The 18,238-nt window shown below is 33.3% G+C and overlaps 1 protein-coding gene across 1 annotated transcript in view; it reads left to right on the forward strand.

Annotated features, from left to right (window-relative positions):
- Positions 1-18,238, forward strand: part of LOC129790090 (cadherin-related tumor suppressor) — a 132,677-nt gene that overhangs the window by 91,612 nt on the left and 22,827 nt on the right. Inside the window, exons 3-6 of the mRNA XM_055827305.1 lie at positions 5,771-6,079; positions 8,523-8,756; positions 11,293-11,494; positions 18,019-18,206. Coding sequence (XP_055683280.1) covers positions 5,771-6,079; positions 8,523-8,756; positions 11,293-11,494; positions 18,019-18,206 — 933 coding nt within the window. The remainder of the gene's footprint in view (positions 1-5,770; positions 6,080-8,522; positions 8,757-11,292; positions 11,495-18,018; positions 18,207-18,238) is intronic.

Genomic DNA, 18,238 nt, shown 5'->3' on the forward strand with positions numbered 1-18,238 from the left:
TTTGCCATTAGCATTGATATTTTTATTACGCCTTAATATGGGATCTCTTGCCATCCTCAACTAGCATTATATGGTTGATATTAAACACCGACAGAATCCATTAGAATTCTAACTTCTTCATACCATCACCATCACTATGTATAACCTGCGGTGGACATAATGGATGAGCTCACTGAACTTTGTTTTGTATATATATTGGATGGAATAGGGGACGACAAAGTTATTTTACTGCACTTTTTCTTGGCCGTCCTTTTGAGCGCAAAGAAAAGTCTAAACAATCTTCAAGAAAAGTAAAATCTGCTAATAAAAGTCACAAAGTGAGATCGGCAGGAAATTGTCCATCTGAAAGTGATCTGTCATTTGCGGTATTCAGTCGCTCGACCCATTGTGAGACTTTCAGTTCAAAGAACGATGGAAGTTGCAGGATTTGCTGTTTATTGAAGAAATGCAATGATATATAATTTGAGATATTAACTTATAAAAGAGGCGACTTCACGTACAATAATCTTTTAATTATTTTTTTTTTTATCTTTTTGTTTATTAAGATTTCCGCGTATGCTAATGAGATCATTTTTATCCCTGAACATGAAGGGTTTATGTGACCCATTTAAAGCAAAAAACTCAGGTAATTTTCCTTAATTCTTCCTGAAATGAGAACTTAAAATATAAATATAATCAAAAGCAAGAGATTATCGTATTTGATTAAATTTCAAATTAAATTGCTTTACAAAAGCCGCTAATTATTTCACTTTGGAAATTATTAAAATAAAATTATTTTTATCCAAAGCGATAAAGTATTAATTAAATTTCAACTTACTTCCTTTCTTTAGGCTTTCTTCTCAAAAAGAGAACGTAGGTATAATAAATTCAAAAATCAGTATGAAATAGGTCAAAATACTGATCAGACTCAAACCCTTAAAAAAAAACTTGAAACCATCAGAATTTTGTGTTAATAAAAAACAAAATTAAATTCAATTTATTCATGAATATGAAGTTTAATGATCAACGATGAGAATAAAAATGGATTTCCTCGCATAGAAATGACTTTCAATAAAGTGAGCTATTATTGCATTTTGGCTTCATTTCCACATGGTTTAAACATTCTCTCTTGTCTTGATCTCTTTCACCCCCCCCCCACCTCCCTCCTCCATCGCCCCATTCTCAGTCACATCCCTTTTTCCTTTTGAGCTGGAATAATATAAAATTTTATAGATCCAGTCATTTGCTGATCTTTCTTCTAATACACACACGAAGATAATTTTATGATATGCATTCAATTTGCACGATCACACATTCACGAAACATTTTCCTCGTTGCCCTATCTCAATGCGTATGGAGTTCAGAGGAGATGGTTTTCTCGCGTAATGAAAAGGCACTATCTTCTTATGTTGCCTGGTGGGGATTTGCCTTCTGCATAAGTGCACACAATTCATTCCTCTTGCTCATCCAACATGCCACTGATAACGAACAAGAATTGACCAAATGGGCAAAGAAGAGGTGCGCACACAAAGTAGGCAACTGTGTGGAAGATGGATCATGCGGTGGAAAAATGCCACAATTTTGCATACTACACATCGCCATTGAAGAAGGGGGCAAAGTAAAGATAAACCGCGATGAAAGAGATGGTGAAGAATAGACGAAGAACTGGGGAAGTTTAGTCTTCGCCTTCATTTGATGGAATGTGAAGTGTGTAAGTTACACAATTTGCATACAAGCAATTAGAGTGCTTGATCGACAAATGCTATAAAATGTATACACTGTAAAATTGGAATGTACCAGAAGGTGGATTTTATAATATCTTTTAATGCAAATGAACTCTTCTCTTCGGGGCAGAAAATAAGTATACAAAAAAAGAATATATATATCTACATTCTATGTACATAGGTATATCTCTCTAAAACATGGATATGGCAGAAAAAGAAGCCGCTAAAGATGATGGTCAAAAAAGATATATAAATATGAATATCTATATGTGTTGTGGCTGTATCCTTTTATTATGTAGGTTCTCATGAGATAAAAATTGTGCTACACACAATAAAAGTTTGACAAGGAAAATTGCTTCTAATCAATCTTTCAGCAAATTTAATCGATTCCCTGGAATATTAATCGATACTCTGGGCCAAACGTAAAATTACTGTGTTTCTTTTGAACACGACAGAATCTAATTTTTTAATGTTTTCTTTTTTTTTTGCTTTTAATTCTGTCAAGATATATTGAAAAACCTTTAATTTTTTATTTAATTTTTTGTGCCTTTGAATGCAGAGAGATGTTTTAAGGTTTCATCACAAATTTTTTTTAGAAGGTCAATTCTGCCTAAAATCTTTTCTTTTCCTACAATTCTCTGGTACTCTGTAAAGAAAAATTTTAAGATTTTAACAGCTTCTGTAAAATTGTAAATATTTCATCACTTCTTATCGTGCCAAAAATTGGAAAATATTTTTCAGTCTTTTTAGAAACTTTCTCAAATAGTTCTGGAATAGAAAATCTTTTGAATTTTATTTTAAAAAACATCAACTGTCAAAATCTTAGAACAATCCTAAAATTGTAAGAAAAGAAAAGAAAATATTTTTACAAAATCAATTCCAAGTTTTGCCTTGTAGTAATTCTATTATACCAATTTACTTTATATATGTAATATAATGAAATCATAAATTTTATTGTATAAGAAGATCCGTTTGAAACTGAAAATTGAAAATTAAAACTAAAACCATCAAATTTTGCATTTTATTCCGCGATAAAATCGACTCTGCCGTAGCACGAGCAATCACTGACAGACGTTTCGAGGGAAGATTCTCAGGCAGAGATTAAATGCACTTTGCTGAATGAGATGATCGCGTGTAAATCAAGCAGAAATATCTACCTACCTTTTATTTTAAATAGTGCCCAGAAGCGAATTTGTGATGAAAATGCGATTTACACTGGTACGATTGACTCTTATTCCACGCACATATTGCTTCCCGATCTCCTCATTCCATATAACTTTTAACAATTGACTTAAATTTGTCCAAACTCTGGTGGTGGAGTTTTATTTGAGGAAAGCATGACAGCCGCTTCATTGGTTTTTAAACTGCTCGTAATAATGCATCAAATAACAAATATATATGCAATCTCTCTCCTTGCCTTCATTTGTGCATTCGAGTTGCAAATTGATGAGGTTACTGTCTGCCGAAACATTTCAATTTATATTTTAAAAAAAAAGTTCCAACCATTCTGATTAAGAATCCCTCGATCTTTTTTGCCCAATTTAATGTTTATAAAGATGGGAGGTGTGTAACCCAGAAAAAAGGATAGAGAAGAAAATGAAAAGAATAAAAAAATCAAAATATCTTTTTTCATATCGCCTTAAGGAATTGCAATCAATATACATACAAAAGTTCCTGTTTCTATTACTTGGTCCATGAGAAAACTCATATGAAGGCGGTGATGTGGAAGATACTCAATAAGAAATTCTAAACAAGTATTCATTTTATAGTATCACGGTGCAAAGTGTTGGGTCAATAGCAATAATTCTCTTTGATCATTGCCTTGAACTAACCAGCTATCTGTTTTATATTGAGAAAAATAATAAAAATATAATTGTAAAAGAATGGAGAAAAATTGGCAAAAGCAGTTCTATTTTATTGTTATCTACACGACTTCTAACAAGGAACCTATAAAATTAGAATTATTAAATTAAATATAATTTTTATCACGAGAATTCTTCTAAAGGAAAATTGAATTCATCAAATTAAAAAAAAATCTCTATCACAAAAAGAAATAATTTGATTTTCTTATGCAAAGTTTGCGTTTTAAATTCTTCAGGTCTTAAACTCAAATGGAACTTCAACATTTCAATTTGGGGATCAGCAAACATCGCGCATATCACATTCTAAAGTACAGTGTATATAATCTGTATTTAAGACAACACATATAATTGTAAAAAAAAGAGTGAAGAAAAATGATTAATGTCTGTGAGGTGTTTTTCCCGAAGCTGACACGTTAGGCGCGATATCCGAAAAAGGGTAAATTTTTATTTTATTTTCTTCTTATAATACCTACATCTCTCATGGGAGCAACGGAATCAAGACGAGACTTGGCTTAGGGGTGCGTGCAGTCAGTTTTTGGCCCATCTTACCGCGTATGAGATCTTTCTATACCTTAAATGTACCGAAACGTTTGAGTAAGGTGAAATTGACGTGAAAAAAAGGTGTTGGATGAATTGTAATTGCTTTTTTTAGCGCACTCACCGCATAACACTTTTGATTCACATCTTCCCATGGCAAAATTTTTTGATGCCCCCTGCAATTGGATTTTTCAATGCGGGATGCCGGATGTCAGTTTATACCAGCCGCGGATATTGTAATTGATGGTATACTAAGAGTTTGGCATATCCCAAGTTCCCCGCCGCATTATGCATCTTCACCTTTAATGCACATATGAGATGAGACAATGAATGATGATCTCATTAGGATCAACTAATCGTCCTTCCAGTCACAGTGTGTACAGTACCCCTCTCTGCTCAGGCATACACGAAATTGCACAAGATCTTATATACATTTTGCAGCTGCCACATGATTACTCCATTTCGCATCATACATTGTAATGCTGGATGAGAGACACGTGAATAACGCCCACAAGGAACAAACCAATATATTTTAAATTACTTTCAAATCATCTAGAGAAACACTATAGGCATATTAAATATATGTTTCCCGGCAAATTGTGGAAACAGTTACAATTCATCATTAGCAATCCATCCATCTTGTCTGAAAAAAAAGTCGCGCGAAGGTTCCTTAAGAGGAGTCAGTCAAAAAGGCATAACGCTAAAAACGATTATGGAGGTATAAATTGTATTAAGATTTGCTTCTAATGTATTCATTGCCATATTTTAAAATGAAAAAATAGGGAGAGGTCAAAAGTTCAGAAAAATTTTGTAGGTAGGTGGCTTGACTTGACTTATGTCCTTTAGCTGCATGTACCTACTTCATGTTCGTTAAACGAAAATTTGGAAAACGTTTTCTTTTTTGCGAGAAAATTAAGGTCAAACTTTTTAGGTTAAAACTATCTAATTCTCAAATTGTTAAAGTTCACAGAATCCACTAAAATCATGTATGTACAGTATATATAGTTCTATATGAACTAATTTCCTGTAACGACAAAACATGAAGGGAATTTTCCTCATTGGCATTACTTCTCTGCCGTGTACATAGGCTAAATTGTAATACAATGAACATCTAGTTAGAAATTCTATCTCTCAGCTCATTCCTCTTATTTTACCGACCAGCATGTCAATGTCACTTCCTCTGGGTCCGTTGATGACCAAACATGCACAAACGAGCTCACAAGAAAGATACCTATGGCAAGAAAGTTGGACAAAAGATGTTGGGAGAGAAACAGAAAGAAATCATAGAGTCGAGATGAGGAATTTTCGCTATTTGTCTACAACATTTCGGATTCAACGTTTTTTTTTTTATTTCCTTATGTACATATGTATGTAAGTACATACATATGTTCATTTTACCTTATGCACTAAACATCTGCATCCGTGTGCAATTAGTTCTTTGCCTCAAAACGAAAGGCATTAAAAAGGCACGCATCTTGTATAATTAATTCCTCAATTACGAAGTTGTAATTTTAAAGAGTACCGTCATTGCGTGAAATCTTCCGTAATAACAAATATTATGTATATTGAAAAATTATTACGCCACCTCTATCTACTGTTGATTTAAAAAAAAAAGATTCTTTAAAGTTCTTGTCAAATTCATTATTTTTTCTTTAAATTTATTTCCAGATTCGTCTTCAGGTGTTGGATAAAAACGATAGTCCACCTACATTTCGTGACCTTCCATTGGTGTTTTCTGTATCAGAGGACTTGGGTGCTGGACAACATGTTGCAACATTAAAAGCCACAGATCCTGATACAATTGGAACATTATCATATGCCCTTATTTCGGGGGACGATGATAAATTCACCTTGGAGTCCGATACAGGCATACTCAAGCTCAGAGATTCCCTTGACCGAGAACTTAAGGACATCTACAAACTTACTGTGAGAGTTACGGATGGAGTTCAGTACACGGAAACAACAGTAACAATTCAAGTAAGTTGCAATCATAAGCAACTAAAAAAGCATAATTGTAGTCATTAAAAGTTTAAGAATTTTTCCGACCTATTTTTAAGTCTTTTAAATTTTATAGATAAATCATATTTTCTTTAACCAGATTTTTTATCTTGTTCTTACTCATCTTACCATGCTTCTCAGAGTTCCTTTTTTCTTCAACATTTTTGCTCTAAACACGCGATCGATGTACCGGATGATCAAACACAAAAAAGTGATTTTTTCGGTTTCCATTACAATCTCCCATACACAAGGTGAATCCTTTGAGGGTCCTTGTCTTTCTCCCGATGCCCAAGCAAACTTTGTGATTAATCAAACATGAATGCCTTATACACGGTTTTCCTAAGTCTTTTTTTGTGTAAAAAAAAAATCCTGCGAAATTATACTTTCGCACCATGGGGTGATTTCCGCTTGGCCACACAAAAGGTATATTGTCAGAGACACAGCTTGTTGAAATATGATTCTTTTTGCAAACATTGAACGTGAGATAAAAATGTGAATGAAATTAAAAAACAAAAACTCAATATATTACAAATAGGATCCATAAAAAAAGACTATGCAAAAAGACACCACAAAGTGTTGGCACAATAAATCTTAGACGGTGCAAAGATTGTAGAAGAAAAAAATTTAGCAAGACGGCATCACTTGAGTATCGTACATTATGCTTTATCGCTTTAAGAAACGTCTCGAAGCGAGTGAGTATGAAGCGAAACCGATTTGTAATTGTCGTCTGGGATTTTAAGGTGTTGTATAATAAATTTCTTGGATTTCCTTTAAATTAATATACATACATAGAAGATATAAGTGGAAGTAAATAATTAGATTTATATGATATCATCACTATTTGTATACAATGTATGCATAAGTACCAGATAAAGGCAACTTTTCAGAGAGTTTTGTAGGCATGTAATCATTCAATTTACTTTGAATTAAAAAAGCAAAAATTGCATAAAAAGCGAAAATAATCTTCATCAACTAAAGTAAAATAAAGTTGGAGAAATATTCTCTCTGTGAAGAAAAAAATCTTTGTGATTGTAACATTGGAAAATCATTCTATATTATGAATCCTTCAAGCTAATCTTGCATATTCTTTCATTTCACCCCTACATTTATGGTTCTCGCCTCTTGGGCCTAGTATCACACACGCGAACCCTTCATTTTGAAACGTTGCGCTGGGAGCAAAAACATACATATATATTTTATGATTTTGTAATTAAGAAGAAGGAAAGCAAGATAAGGCTAAAAGAATAAACAATTAGACGATAAAACTTTATCCAGTCTTTTGTATGAATTTTTGATTTATTTAAGAAAAATACTCAAGTATTGAACTCTTAACACTAATTGAATATTTGAAATTGTTTTAAATATAATTTTATGTCTGTTTTAATTTTTTTTAAATCATTTTCCATTTTTCCATTAAACTTTCAATTAGATTTAGCATATTGATCAATAACCCGTAATTTGTAGGAGGTTGTTTAACGAAGATCTAACATTAAAACCAGATTTGCATCAGATTTTCTTGTTTGAAATTTTCACGAACTCTGATTTGAAATTATTTAAAAAATTAATTCTCTCAGTCAAAATTCTTGAAATTTCCCGTGAGAAATTCTAAGACTTTCTTTCCGAAGCCGTTCTATTTTGAGATAACAATTTTTTTATTAAATTTTTTTGAATACCGAGTCATCAAAGAAAATTTTTCAACTAAAGTGAGAAAATCAGAGTTTAAACAAATCAAAAAATTGCATCCTTTTAAAACAACCTTCAGGTAGTGACGAACAAATAAATATATAAGAACTTAAATGCGCCCAAGAGCTCCTCAGAGAGTTTCTCTCTAAACCTGAAAGGTACATTGCAAAAGCACTAGATGCCAGAAGTGCGTTATTAATTGAACAGATTATGGTTTTTTCCACTCGTCCCTTTGCCGTACCAACTCAAGTGGAAAAATGATATTTCACGTTTGTCGTTTCACATTAGAACATTTTCCTAGCATAGAACGCGAATATTCTCCCAACTTGGAGTAAATGTACAAAAATATTTGTCTGGAAAACCATTCCATGTGCTGTATACAGAAGATTAGCCTAACAAATGAAGAGATACCAGCAATGCCGCGTATTGAAAATGATTATCGGGTTTGTCGCTTACAAATGAAGTCTTTCGTATTAATAATATTGGCATCTGTCCACTTATCTACATTTGTATTTTCAAATGAGGTGTACAGAATTATACTTTATTTTGTCAATATTAAAAGAGGTTTTAAAGTTTTTTATTTTTATTTTTATATACATATTTAATTTTGAAATTTCATAAATGAAAGATCCCTATGCACATTCCATAGAATATGTGAGGAAAATTCACCGGAAAACCTTGTAATTTAATGATCCTCCTGTAACTAATTGACTTAATAATTTGTTTTTATTTTCTTTAGGTGACGGACACAAATGACAATCCCCCAATATTTGAAGAACCAGCATACTCCTTTGATATCCCAGAAAATGCACCTCGTGGCTATCAAGTGGGAATAATATCGGCCACAGATCCCGACCTCGGAGCCAACTCTATGCTATCCTACACCGTAATCTCCGACTGGGCGAATGATGTATTCTCACTTAACCCCCAAACGGGCGTCTTTACGCTCACAGCACGTCTCGACTACGAAGAGGTAAGAAATACTTTAGCGTTTTTGTCCAAAAACTTTTTTTTAATATAGACTTAATCACAGCTAAATTCTATTCATTCCATGGTTTTATTCTTCATATTATTTAATGGGCTATATTTGTTTATTTCAAATTATCCTTTAGACGTTGATTATCTGGGTAATGCGTTATTCTTTATGACTTAGCGATGAGTTACTTTATTAATATAAAAACGCCCTTTTCGTTGAAACCTTCAAGGTTCAGACACAGAGTTACTTTGACAAATAATGTTGCTTACATTGATATATTACATGTTCAAGTACAAAACGAAGCGTGTCAATTAATCAAACATAAGTTATTATTATACCTATATTTTGCAGAATAGTATGTATATAGATCACGACATCAGAATGGTTGTAAAAATTGCAAAATTATTCCTCCAGTTATGTTGTTTTGCAAATCACATTATAAATAAGCCAAAGTCAGTCTAGTTTGGATTTTAGGAAAATTTCGTATTTGACAATTACTACAATGTTAATTTCATTAAACTATGTCACCAAATGCGGTGATTGATTTGTAAGAAAGAACGCAGATGCTCAAGTTCATTCATCCTCCCTGCAGCCCGCCGAGAATATCCATCGTGCAATTAATCATAGTGACAAACAAAGGATTATGATTATTTTTCTCTTTTATAAAATGAATGTTGCACATAAGCTATATAAATTGCAATTTTAATTGACAGACGCGCATTCGTTTCATAAATGTTGACGTATGTTGGAATTAATTTCGATGTATGTACGACTCTCACAGGTATCACAAAGGTGAATTAAATACACGCACAGGATAGAAAGCTAAAGAGACAAAAAAAATCGCAGAATAGATATTAAGAAACTTCTATCGAATAAAATTGTATATAAAATACTACGAAGAGAAACAACTTCTCTTTTTTTATTATCTATCCTCTCTGGACTATAATGGAATATTGAATGTTTACGCAATAAAGTCTTAAAGAAAACACGAGTTAAAAAAAGGAGTCAATCGGACTTTTACGTTTGATCTATCAAATTGAAAAATTTAATTTTTTTAATCATTATACTTTGAGGGTAAAGATTTATGCACAGGAACGCCTCTTAAATTGCTACTGTGTAATTCTTCAAATAAATGAAACGTTGATCGAAAAGTTAGGGTTCAACAAATTTTCAGTTTTTTCTCAAATATTCAGAAACAGTAAAAATATAAAAATTTGTTCTTTTCTTGAAGATAGATCTCACCGCTGCCACCAATTGTATTTCATTAAAAATCAGAAAAACAAATTAGTTGAAAAATGTAAATTTTTTTTTGATTTTTTTTGTTTAAAATAATTTTAAAAAATTTTTTAAATTAATTAATTCACAACGATTTAAGAAATCTATAAGATCTTAAAAAAATTAAGTTGGTAAGTTATGAAATTTATTTTAAACAAATTGTCATAAGTAGGCTATGTGTGGTCTAAAAAAATCGCAAAATTTAAGCAAAATTTCATGTGAAATGTAAAAAAAAGAATTTCCGAGAAAACCTTACAAGGAATATGCGTTGATTTTGCTTGCCACATATAACAAAACCTCTATGGCGGAGTGTCTATTTGTGAGGAAGATGGAAATTCCAGTCCAGCCCTTCTTCGGAGAGTGACGTGAAATTAATTGCCAAGTCAAGAGAGTGCAAATCTCCACATATCAGTAGCTCTTCCCCAAAAAAAGAAGGCATTTAATGTCCATGGGGTATGCCAGAGGAGGAAAAGACGAATACAATAGAGATGACAATGTGGTTAAATTGCTGCACATGACGAGAAATCATCTCCAAGAAAGGTTAATTCCGGGAACAAATAACTTAAGTGTTGCGCATGTCATGCGCGGAATTGTGCACCAAAATTAAGGTTCTGCAGAAAGGACAGACAATTTAGCAATAGCATGGGCAGTTTTTTTTAAAAGTTTTTTTTTTTATAAAATTCTTGTCAACGAATTTTCATTTGAGAGTTTGTCATCAAGCCCCACCACTGAGGTTATATTCGCTGCTGTGAACTATTATCTTAATAACAAATAACGTCGTGACGCGGGTGAAGGAGAGGGCAAAATTAAATGATTTTTGCGTCATTTGCGGACGAAAGAGCGACGTACAGTTGATGGGATTATAATTTTTAATTGCTTTTTTACAGCAATGAAAAGCTCTTAGCTCAAAATGTAATTCTACGTTTTCCACTCTTTCACTCATCCCCTTGTACTCTCTACTCCTCTCATCTTTTATTCGTTGGTTGTTATTTGCCGAAGTTCTTATGTTGGTTTCTCGGTAAAAACACATAAACAGAAATTATTTATTTTGGGCGGGAGGAGTGGTGAAAATTGCTAAGGAGCGAAAAAAATGTTTCTCTTGTCTTTCCGTTCTTGTACAAGAACGTTAAGCATAGAGCGAAGAAATTGTTACTGGAACATGGAATGAGGATGCAGTTGATTTTTTTTTCCTTATTATATAAAGGAAAAAGGTTCTTTCTGCGCAGAAAATGTTTAACATTTTGTATCTCTTTTGCAGGTACAACACTACATTTTGGTGGTTCAGGCCCAAGATAACGGTCATCCAAGTCTTTCGACAACACTCACCGTCTACTGCAATGTATTGGATCTCAATGATAATGCTCCAATCTTCGATCCAATGAGCTATTCAAATGATATCTACGAAAATGTTACCATTGCAACACCCGTGGTAGTCGTCAGTGCCACTGATATTGATTCAGGTGAGTGCTAAAAGAATCAGTGAAAGTGTTACCTTTTTTTGTATTTAATTGACAGTCAAATGCACTTATGCTCAACGTTAACAATCTAATTCGAAGATTTTTAGTGGAATTGCAGAGAAAGTCAGTACCATTTTGTAAATTTGAGTTTTTGAGTGAATCAAAAACCTTTTCCGTGGATCTATCTGAAGTGAAAGTTGCATACGAGGGTGTATGGAAATTTCAGATGCGTGTACATGAAATTGAGATTTATTTTTTATCACCTTAAATTGCATAGAAGTCGTTTATTTTCTCTCTTTTACTTGTTACTTCACTGTTGAATACTTGGGTAACAGAAGGGCCAATTTAGTCGATTTAAATCTATAAAATTTCTTTTAGTTAAATAGTTAGTTACTTTTCCATGGGGCTTCTAGAACTTCTTTGGTTTTCTAGAGTCTGATAGATATCGACAAAAAGCTCAACAATTTTTTTTGCTGAATTTTAGTCCATAAATATAGCATTGAAAATCATTTTTTAAAGAAAGTGGAAAAGATTCATTTAAAAGAAAAGTTTAAGAACATTTTACGCGAAATTTCTAGAATATTGGCTAAAACTGACTTTTAGGAGATTTATAGATCAGGACATATTGATTTGGACTCATTACTGATACAAATGACTTTTTAGATACAAAATAATTCTTTTTTTTTGATGAAAAAGAAAAATATTTTTTAATTCACCTATAATACTTTGAAATTTTCTCTATTCTATTGCCTATTGGTTAGAATCTTTGTATTCTTTAATCAGCCATCACAAATCAATGATTAAGAGATTTAATAAAAACCGCAATTACTTTTCTTTTGATTGTGGAGATGAGCATATACATACCTGCATTGTGTACAAGGTGAACTATAGCCACTGGGAGAGAGTGGAACTTTTCAAAAAGTTTAAAAGCACCTATTTAGATTGGAAGTTTTCTCTCTATACTTCAGTAGTAAAAACAGATAATAATTTCCGTGTAACGCCTTTATGGGTGCTAAACAAATATAAACAACAGGAAAGTAAAACACACGGTATTGCTGGAAAAGTGAGCTTAGAAAAATAAGAACAAGAAAGTACATAAGACAAAATGACAGTGATAGCCAATTATATTGGCACTCGTGCGCTTAGGAACTCCCACGATCACCTGCGAGACATATTTAAGATTACGAGTTTGTATGTTTTTGAAGAAAATCACCAAGACTCTATTAAAAGTAATCACAGACCTTAGTTAGCGGAGAGTCATACGATCACGGGAGGACTCCTTTCTCTTTGTTTATCATGTTGCTCATTATTCTGTCAGTCATTTATTCAAATAACCAACAGCTATTTTATCACGTGGGGTCTACTACATATTTGTATGTAACTTTACATACCTATATACATTTGCAATATGTACCACTATATTACATATTTGTTTTATGAGGATTTTTTTTAAATAATAGGTATGAGTGCCACCTGTTCTCAATAAAACCATGAATTTTTTGAGCTTCTCCCTACAATTATTAGTATATATTCTTATGAGTTCAAATTCCAATTAAAAAAAAAGAATAAAATATTTTAATGTTATTTAATAACTTCAAATTTTTAGAAACCAAATATTAAAAAAAATGGAAATATAGAATTTAATTAAATTCAATTACAAAAAATCATTAGGTAGGCTTCATTGTAATTGTTAAAAGCATTGCATATAATGGAAGCAGGAGCTACCTATAAATGCATTTTGATCGCATTTTTGCATTTTGTCGCTTACGCTTTCATAATTTACTCAGCCATTGATGGCAAACCGAAGAAGGGATATTACCTACATACATATAAGTTTAGTGAGAAGTTCCAGAATAAGACAGGTGTTGTCATCGTCATATTCTTTCTCGATATACCATCCGAATACGAATTGCATTGTCGTCAAACAGCAAAATACATATTGCCATGTGTCTCTCATTGTCCCTCTTCTATCCCTGTCAATTGTGGCAATGTGTATACCTGGCTGTTTAACACAGAAAAGTACAATTTCGCATAATCAGCAGGCAACTAACATGGACACAACAAGAACCCCGCGCACAAGAGTCAACTCTGAAGCGACAACGACACAAGATTGTGTCGATCATCCATCCACAACAGTTCATACCATGTTCTCCATCCTCTCATCTATTTATACACCTCATACATATATGGTCTTCAGACGGTGAACCATTCCCTCTCCGGTTTTGTGTCTCATATAAGCAAAAGGGAAGAGATCGCATGGAAGGCAAGGGAGAGCATTTCGTAAGATAAATCCATCGATGAGGTCAATTACGATTGATCCCCAATTGCCCATTTGTGTCTCTCTCGCACTCACTTCGGGTGCCTGATCCGATTGCCAGTAGTTGGTAAGGTGATTTCCATCTTCTTGCACACATTGTATGTATATATACATAACATACATATAGGAATGTGCATTATAATGAAAAGTGACAGTGTTTCTTCTCCCGTCCATATTACTCGTGCACCTTTTCTTGCCCTCGCATTCTCTCACTTTGTGGCACCTATTTGTGGGAATTTATTGGATGATGATTGTGAAATTGAGAATGTCTATATGGAACATTGAGTTCACTATGAGAATTTTGCAAGTATCTTATTAAAAGCTCTCTAGCCATCAAATAATGCAATTTAATTTAATATTTGCAATTAAAATTTCACAATTATTTAAGCTAAAGTTAAGATCTCTTAAAGCAGACTAAAGTTTTCTTTTTTTTTTATTATCCCACCCTATAACCCAGATAGGTCTATGAAACCGTAGTTTATCAATGACCGCGCGATAACTTAAAGATATAAAAGTACCTAAACATATTAAGACAGCAACAAAACAGAACAAGAAAAAAGAAACACTTTGATCGGCCTATACTAAAGTTTTCTAAGCTAATCTATAAATTTTTTAGGTCAGATTTAAGTTTTCATAAACCAGACCTAAATAATCTAATCTAATTCAAATCTAAATTTCCTAGCCTAGATTTAAGTTGTTTAAGATCAGGCTTCTAAAGTTTTAAAAGTTCAATTTTTTCCTTCAATTTACTTCCTATAAGTAATTCAATTTCTAATATTTATACACATCACATACATATACTACCTCTAAGCAAAAAATATGATAGAACATACTATCTGCCATGGAGTACGACGAGAAATAAACTGCCGAGTTATTCTACGTCTTCCTCTTTTTAACCATAAATGCGACTCTATGGCCAAACAAACAAGCGGAAAACAGTCGATAGCAAGGGAGACGCAATGATTGATTACTTTTGAGGTTGAAAACATAAACTGAAATCTATGTATCATCCAGAAATTTTTTATTGTTATTATGATTATTTATTATTATTATTGTTAAAATTTATTCGTTTCATTCCATTTTCGCATTTGTTAGTGGCTTTTGCTCCTGCGGTATTTCTCCCATCTTTCTCCCTGTTTGCCCGTTTTATTGATTGGATATCGACAGGGGAGATTCGGGGGAGAAGTAGAGAGGGACAGAGTTTTCTTGAGCAAAATGATGTATACCACTTGCTGTTTACCACAAACATTTCCTTCATTTATAGAAGTTTATCGTAAAATCCCTCCATTTGCACTGGAATCTCGCATTTCGATAATAAATCCTCAATACTATTTTAATTGATTTTGTGCGATTTTGCACTTATTTTTGAACACCTAATCGCACTCAGCAGCTGGCTATGCAAGAATTCTTTTCCCAAGAAGTGGCTTTGGTGTGAAGATGTCTTCTCAACTTGTTGCTTCCTTGTGTATTATTCTGGGGCCGTGAAACCTCCCTTTGATATGTCTTCACTCTCGCTTGGCAATTGCAGAGACATTAGTTTTGTTGGTTCTCATGTTTTCTTGCCTGCTTGTTGGTGTTTCCTCCATGGCTTTGCGCGCGCACGCTTTGGAGGTTATACCTTTTCGTGGAGAATCAAGAAGCACCACACCATCCATCGTGTTTGGGTGCAAAAATTGCTGCACATCGACCAGAGGGGAGACCGAAGAAATAAATTAAATCAGTGATTATATACTAAAGAATGCACACACATTCCATTTTTCCCTCCACATCTCACCAATTCTTATACATACATCATTCTTTCTGTATCCCAAACAGAAAAGTTCCCCCCTCAACATACAGACCTAAAAAGAACTTTCCAACCACAGCAATGCTCACAAGAGCATTTCTCTACCTGCTCCATCCATCCACCGAGCCCACATTCAATTGTGCAAAATTAATTAAGTCACTTTAGTGTCGATTGTTGTATTTACCTTTTGGACTGACTGGCCGCAGAAGCATGAGCAGTCTTTGCGCGGAAAAAATCTCACACACTCCCTGCTACCTTCATTCCCTCCTTGGTCTCTGGAATATGTAAAATTGATGCAGCAAATGTATTGAAGATCTGGAGAAACAAAACGCTATCTGAATATTAATTAGACATTGGTGGGCATTAAAATTTCAAGACACTCTCGTGGCTTTGGTCAGACATTCTCTGTGTGTGAGAGAGCTGTCTTGGAGAAATAAATTGGCGGATTTTCTCTTAAAATGTGCCACTTTAGAGTGAAGATAAATTATTAAATTGGGATGATAGTTTTTGGGTTTTTGTTCTTCATTTTTTTTTAATTTTATTTTTCATAGATTTTTATTGGATCGTGATTGGAATTCTTAATAATGCATCAAAGATTTTGGCAGGAGATCACGCAATTTTAGAAAAAATTCAAGGGGTGTATATCTTAATGAAAATATTTGAACTATTCGGATTCTTTGTTTTTTTTTTTAACGCAAAAGATGCTCAAATTGGGAAGCGAAGGCCTAAGAAGTACTGAATTCAAACCGGAAGAGAGTTATTCAGATATTTGTCCTAAATAGTCTCAAATTATTCGGTTTTTAGTCCTTAAACAACTTTGATTGACAAGAAAAAACCTAACAAGTACAAAAAACATTTAAAAATTAAATTAATTAGAAATAGCTTTCAAAATATAGAAAAAATACTAAATTCCTTTTTTTTTGGTTTTTTCAGCAAAGGATCTGAATGAAAAGTCAATCATAACGCGTCCAGTTATTAGAGTTGGTATACCACAACGCGGATGGGTCAGTCTATGCGTTGTAATTTAATTTGTGAGTAATATTAGTAGGCAAAGTCGATTTTTTGTAAAATTTAGCAATTTGACAGATTAAAATGCTTATATCTTAAGTTCTATTAGACCTACAGAAATTTCTTGACTAGTTCTGGAAAGGTATTGAAATAAGCTATAATCTGACATATATTTTGATACATTTCAAGGTCACCTCCAGAACACAAAATGGCGGATTTATGTTCTACCAAAACAGTTTTTTGCACTTTTTGTCCTCAAGGAATGGTTCTAGAGGTTTCTGATGTTCTAGAAAGACGTAGATAATTGCAAAACCTTTAATTTGATACTAAGTTGAGTCAAATCGGACAAGCGGTTCAAGAGATATGGCTCTTAGAACTTTTCAAATTCAAGAATTTTTCAAATGGCTATATCTTCTAAACGGCGACATAGAATTTCTTCATTTTCGGACTGATGAAAGATATTGAGTCAGGCTACAACATATCAAAATTTAAAGGAAATCTATAACAGATGTTCGGAGATATTGCCCCTTAAAGTTAGGCAATTTTTGTTTTTGATTTTAGCGCCTCTTGCGGATGTTTTTGAAAATTGAAATGTTCTAAATAGTTGTAGGGCTTTTCAATACCTTTCATTTGATACCAAGATGGTCAAAATCGGTCAAGCCGTTCTTGAAATATATTGAAAAAACACTTTTTGCATTAGGCCGCCATATTTGCTAAACCGCTTGACCGATTTTCAAGTATGAATTATTGATGAAAACGTCTCACTGAGCTCTACAACATACTAAAATTTCAGATCTCTAGCTATAAGGGAAGTGGTAAACGGTAGTTCAAAATGGCGGACGGCGGCCATCTTGGATTTTGAAAATGCGAAAAAATGAAAATTTACACCCACATTTCTATAGAAAACTTCAAACCGGAAGTCTCTATCTGTTACTGTTCTCGAGTTATAAGGTAAAGTTTGGCGCAGAGGCCGGCCGGCCGGCCGGCAGGCCGGCCGGCCGGATCAAAATTTTTCCACCACCACTTTCGTAATGTGGGATGTCTAAAACGTGCTCATACCAAGTTTGAGCCCGATCTGAGATGGTCGGTTTTTCCGACGATTACAATACTTGGTATGCCACGATTGTGGTATACCAACTAATATTCGTATTACTTTCCAAAAAATCCAAATATTCGTCAGATAAACACCCCTTGGGAAAATTAGCGAAACATAATCGATAGATCTTATGTGCGTGCTGTGATAGTTTAAAAAGAAAAAAATTAATCTAGATTATGTTTAATTCTCCTTAAGATTTAAGGGAAAATTTAAGTCGTATCATGCATTATATTCTTCCTATTTTTTTAATTCTTTAAAGAAAAGAAGAATTCTTAGTAAAGAATATTTTTTATTCTAATGCTATCACTTTATTCTTATAGGTGACAATGGGAGAATTGAGTACAGCATAACAGCTGGAGATGACAATGATGATTTTGAAATAACACCCAGCGGAACCATAAAAACCAGACAAATGCTGGATCGTGAGACAAAAGCAACATACAATCTTGTGGTAACCGCTCGGGATTGTGCTGAGGAAGTGCAAAAGAGACTCTCATCAACTGTTCAGGTATGTGTTCTAATGCAAATAATTTGTTTTCT

The sequence above is a fragment of the Lutzomyia longipalpis genome, chromosome 2 (genome assembly GCF_024334085.1).
Source record: "Lutzomyia longipalpis isolate SR_M1_2022 chromosome 2, ASM2433408v1".
Classification (NCBI taxonomy): Eukaryota; Metazoa; Arthropoda; class Insecta; order Diptera; family Psychodidae; genus Lutzomyia; species Lutzomyia longipalpis.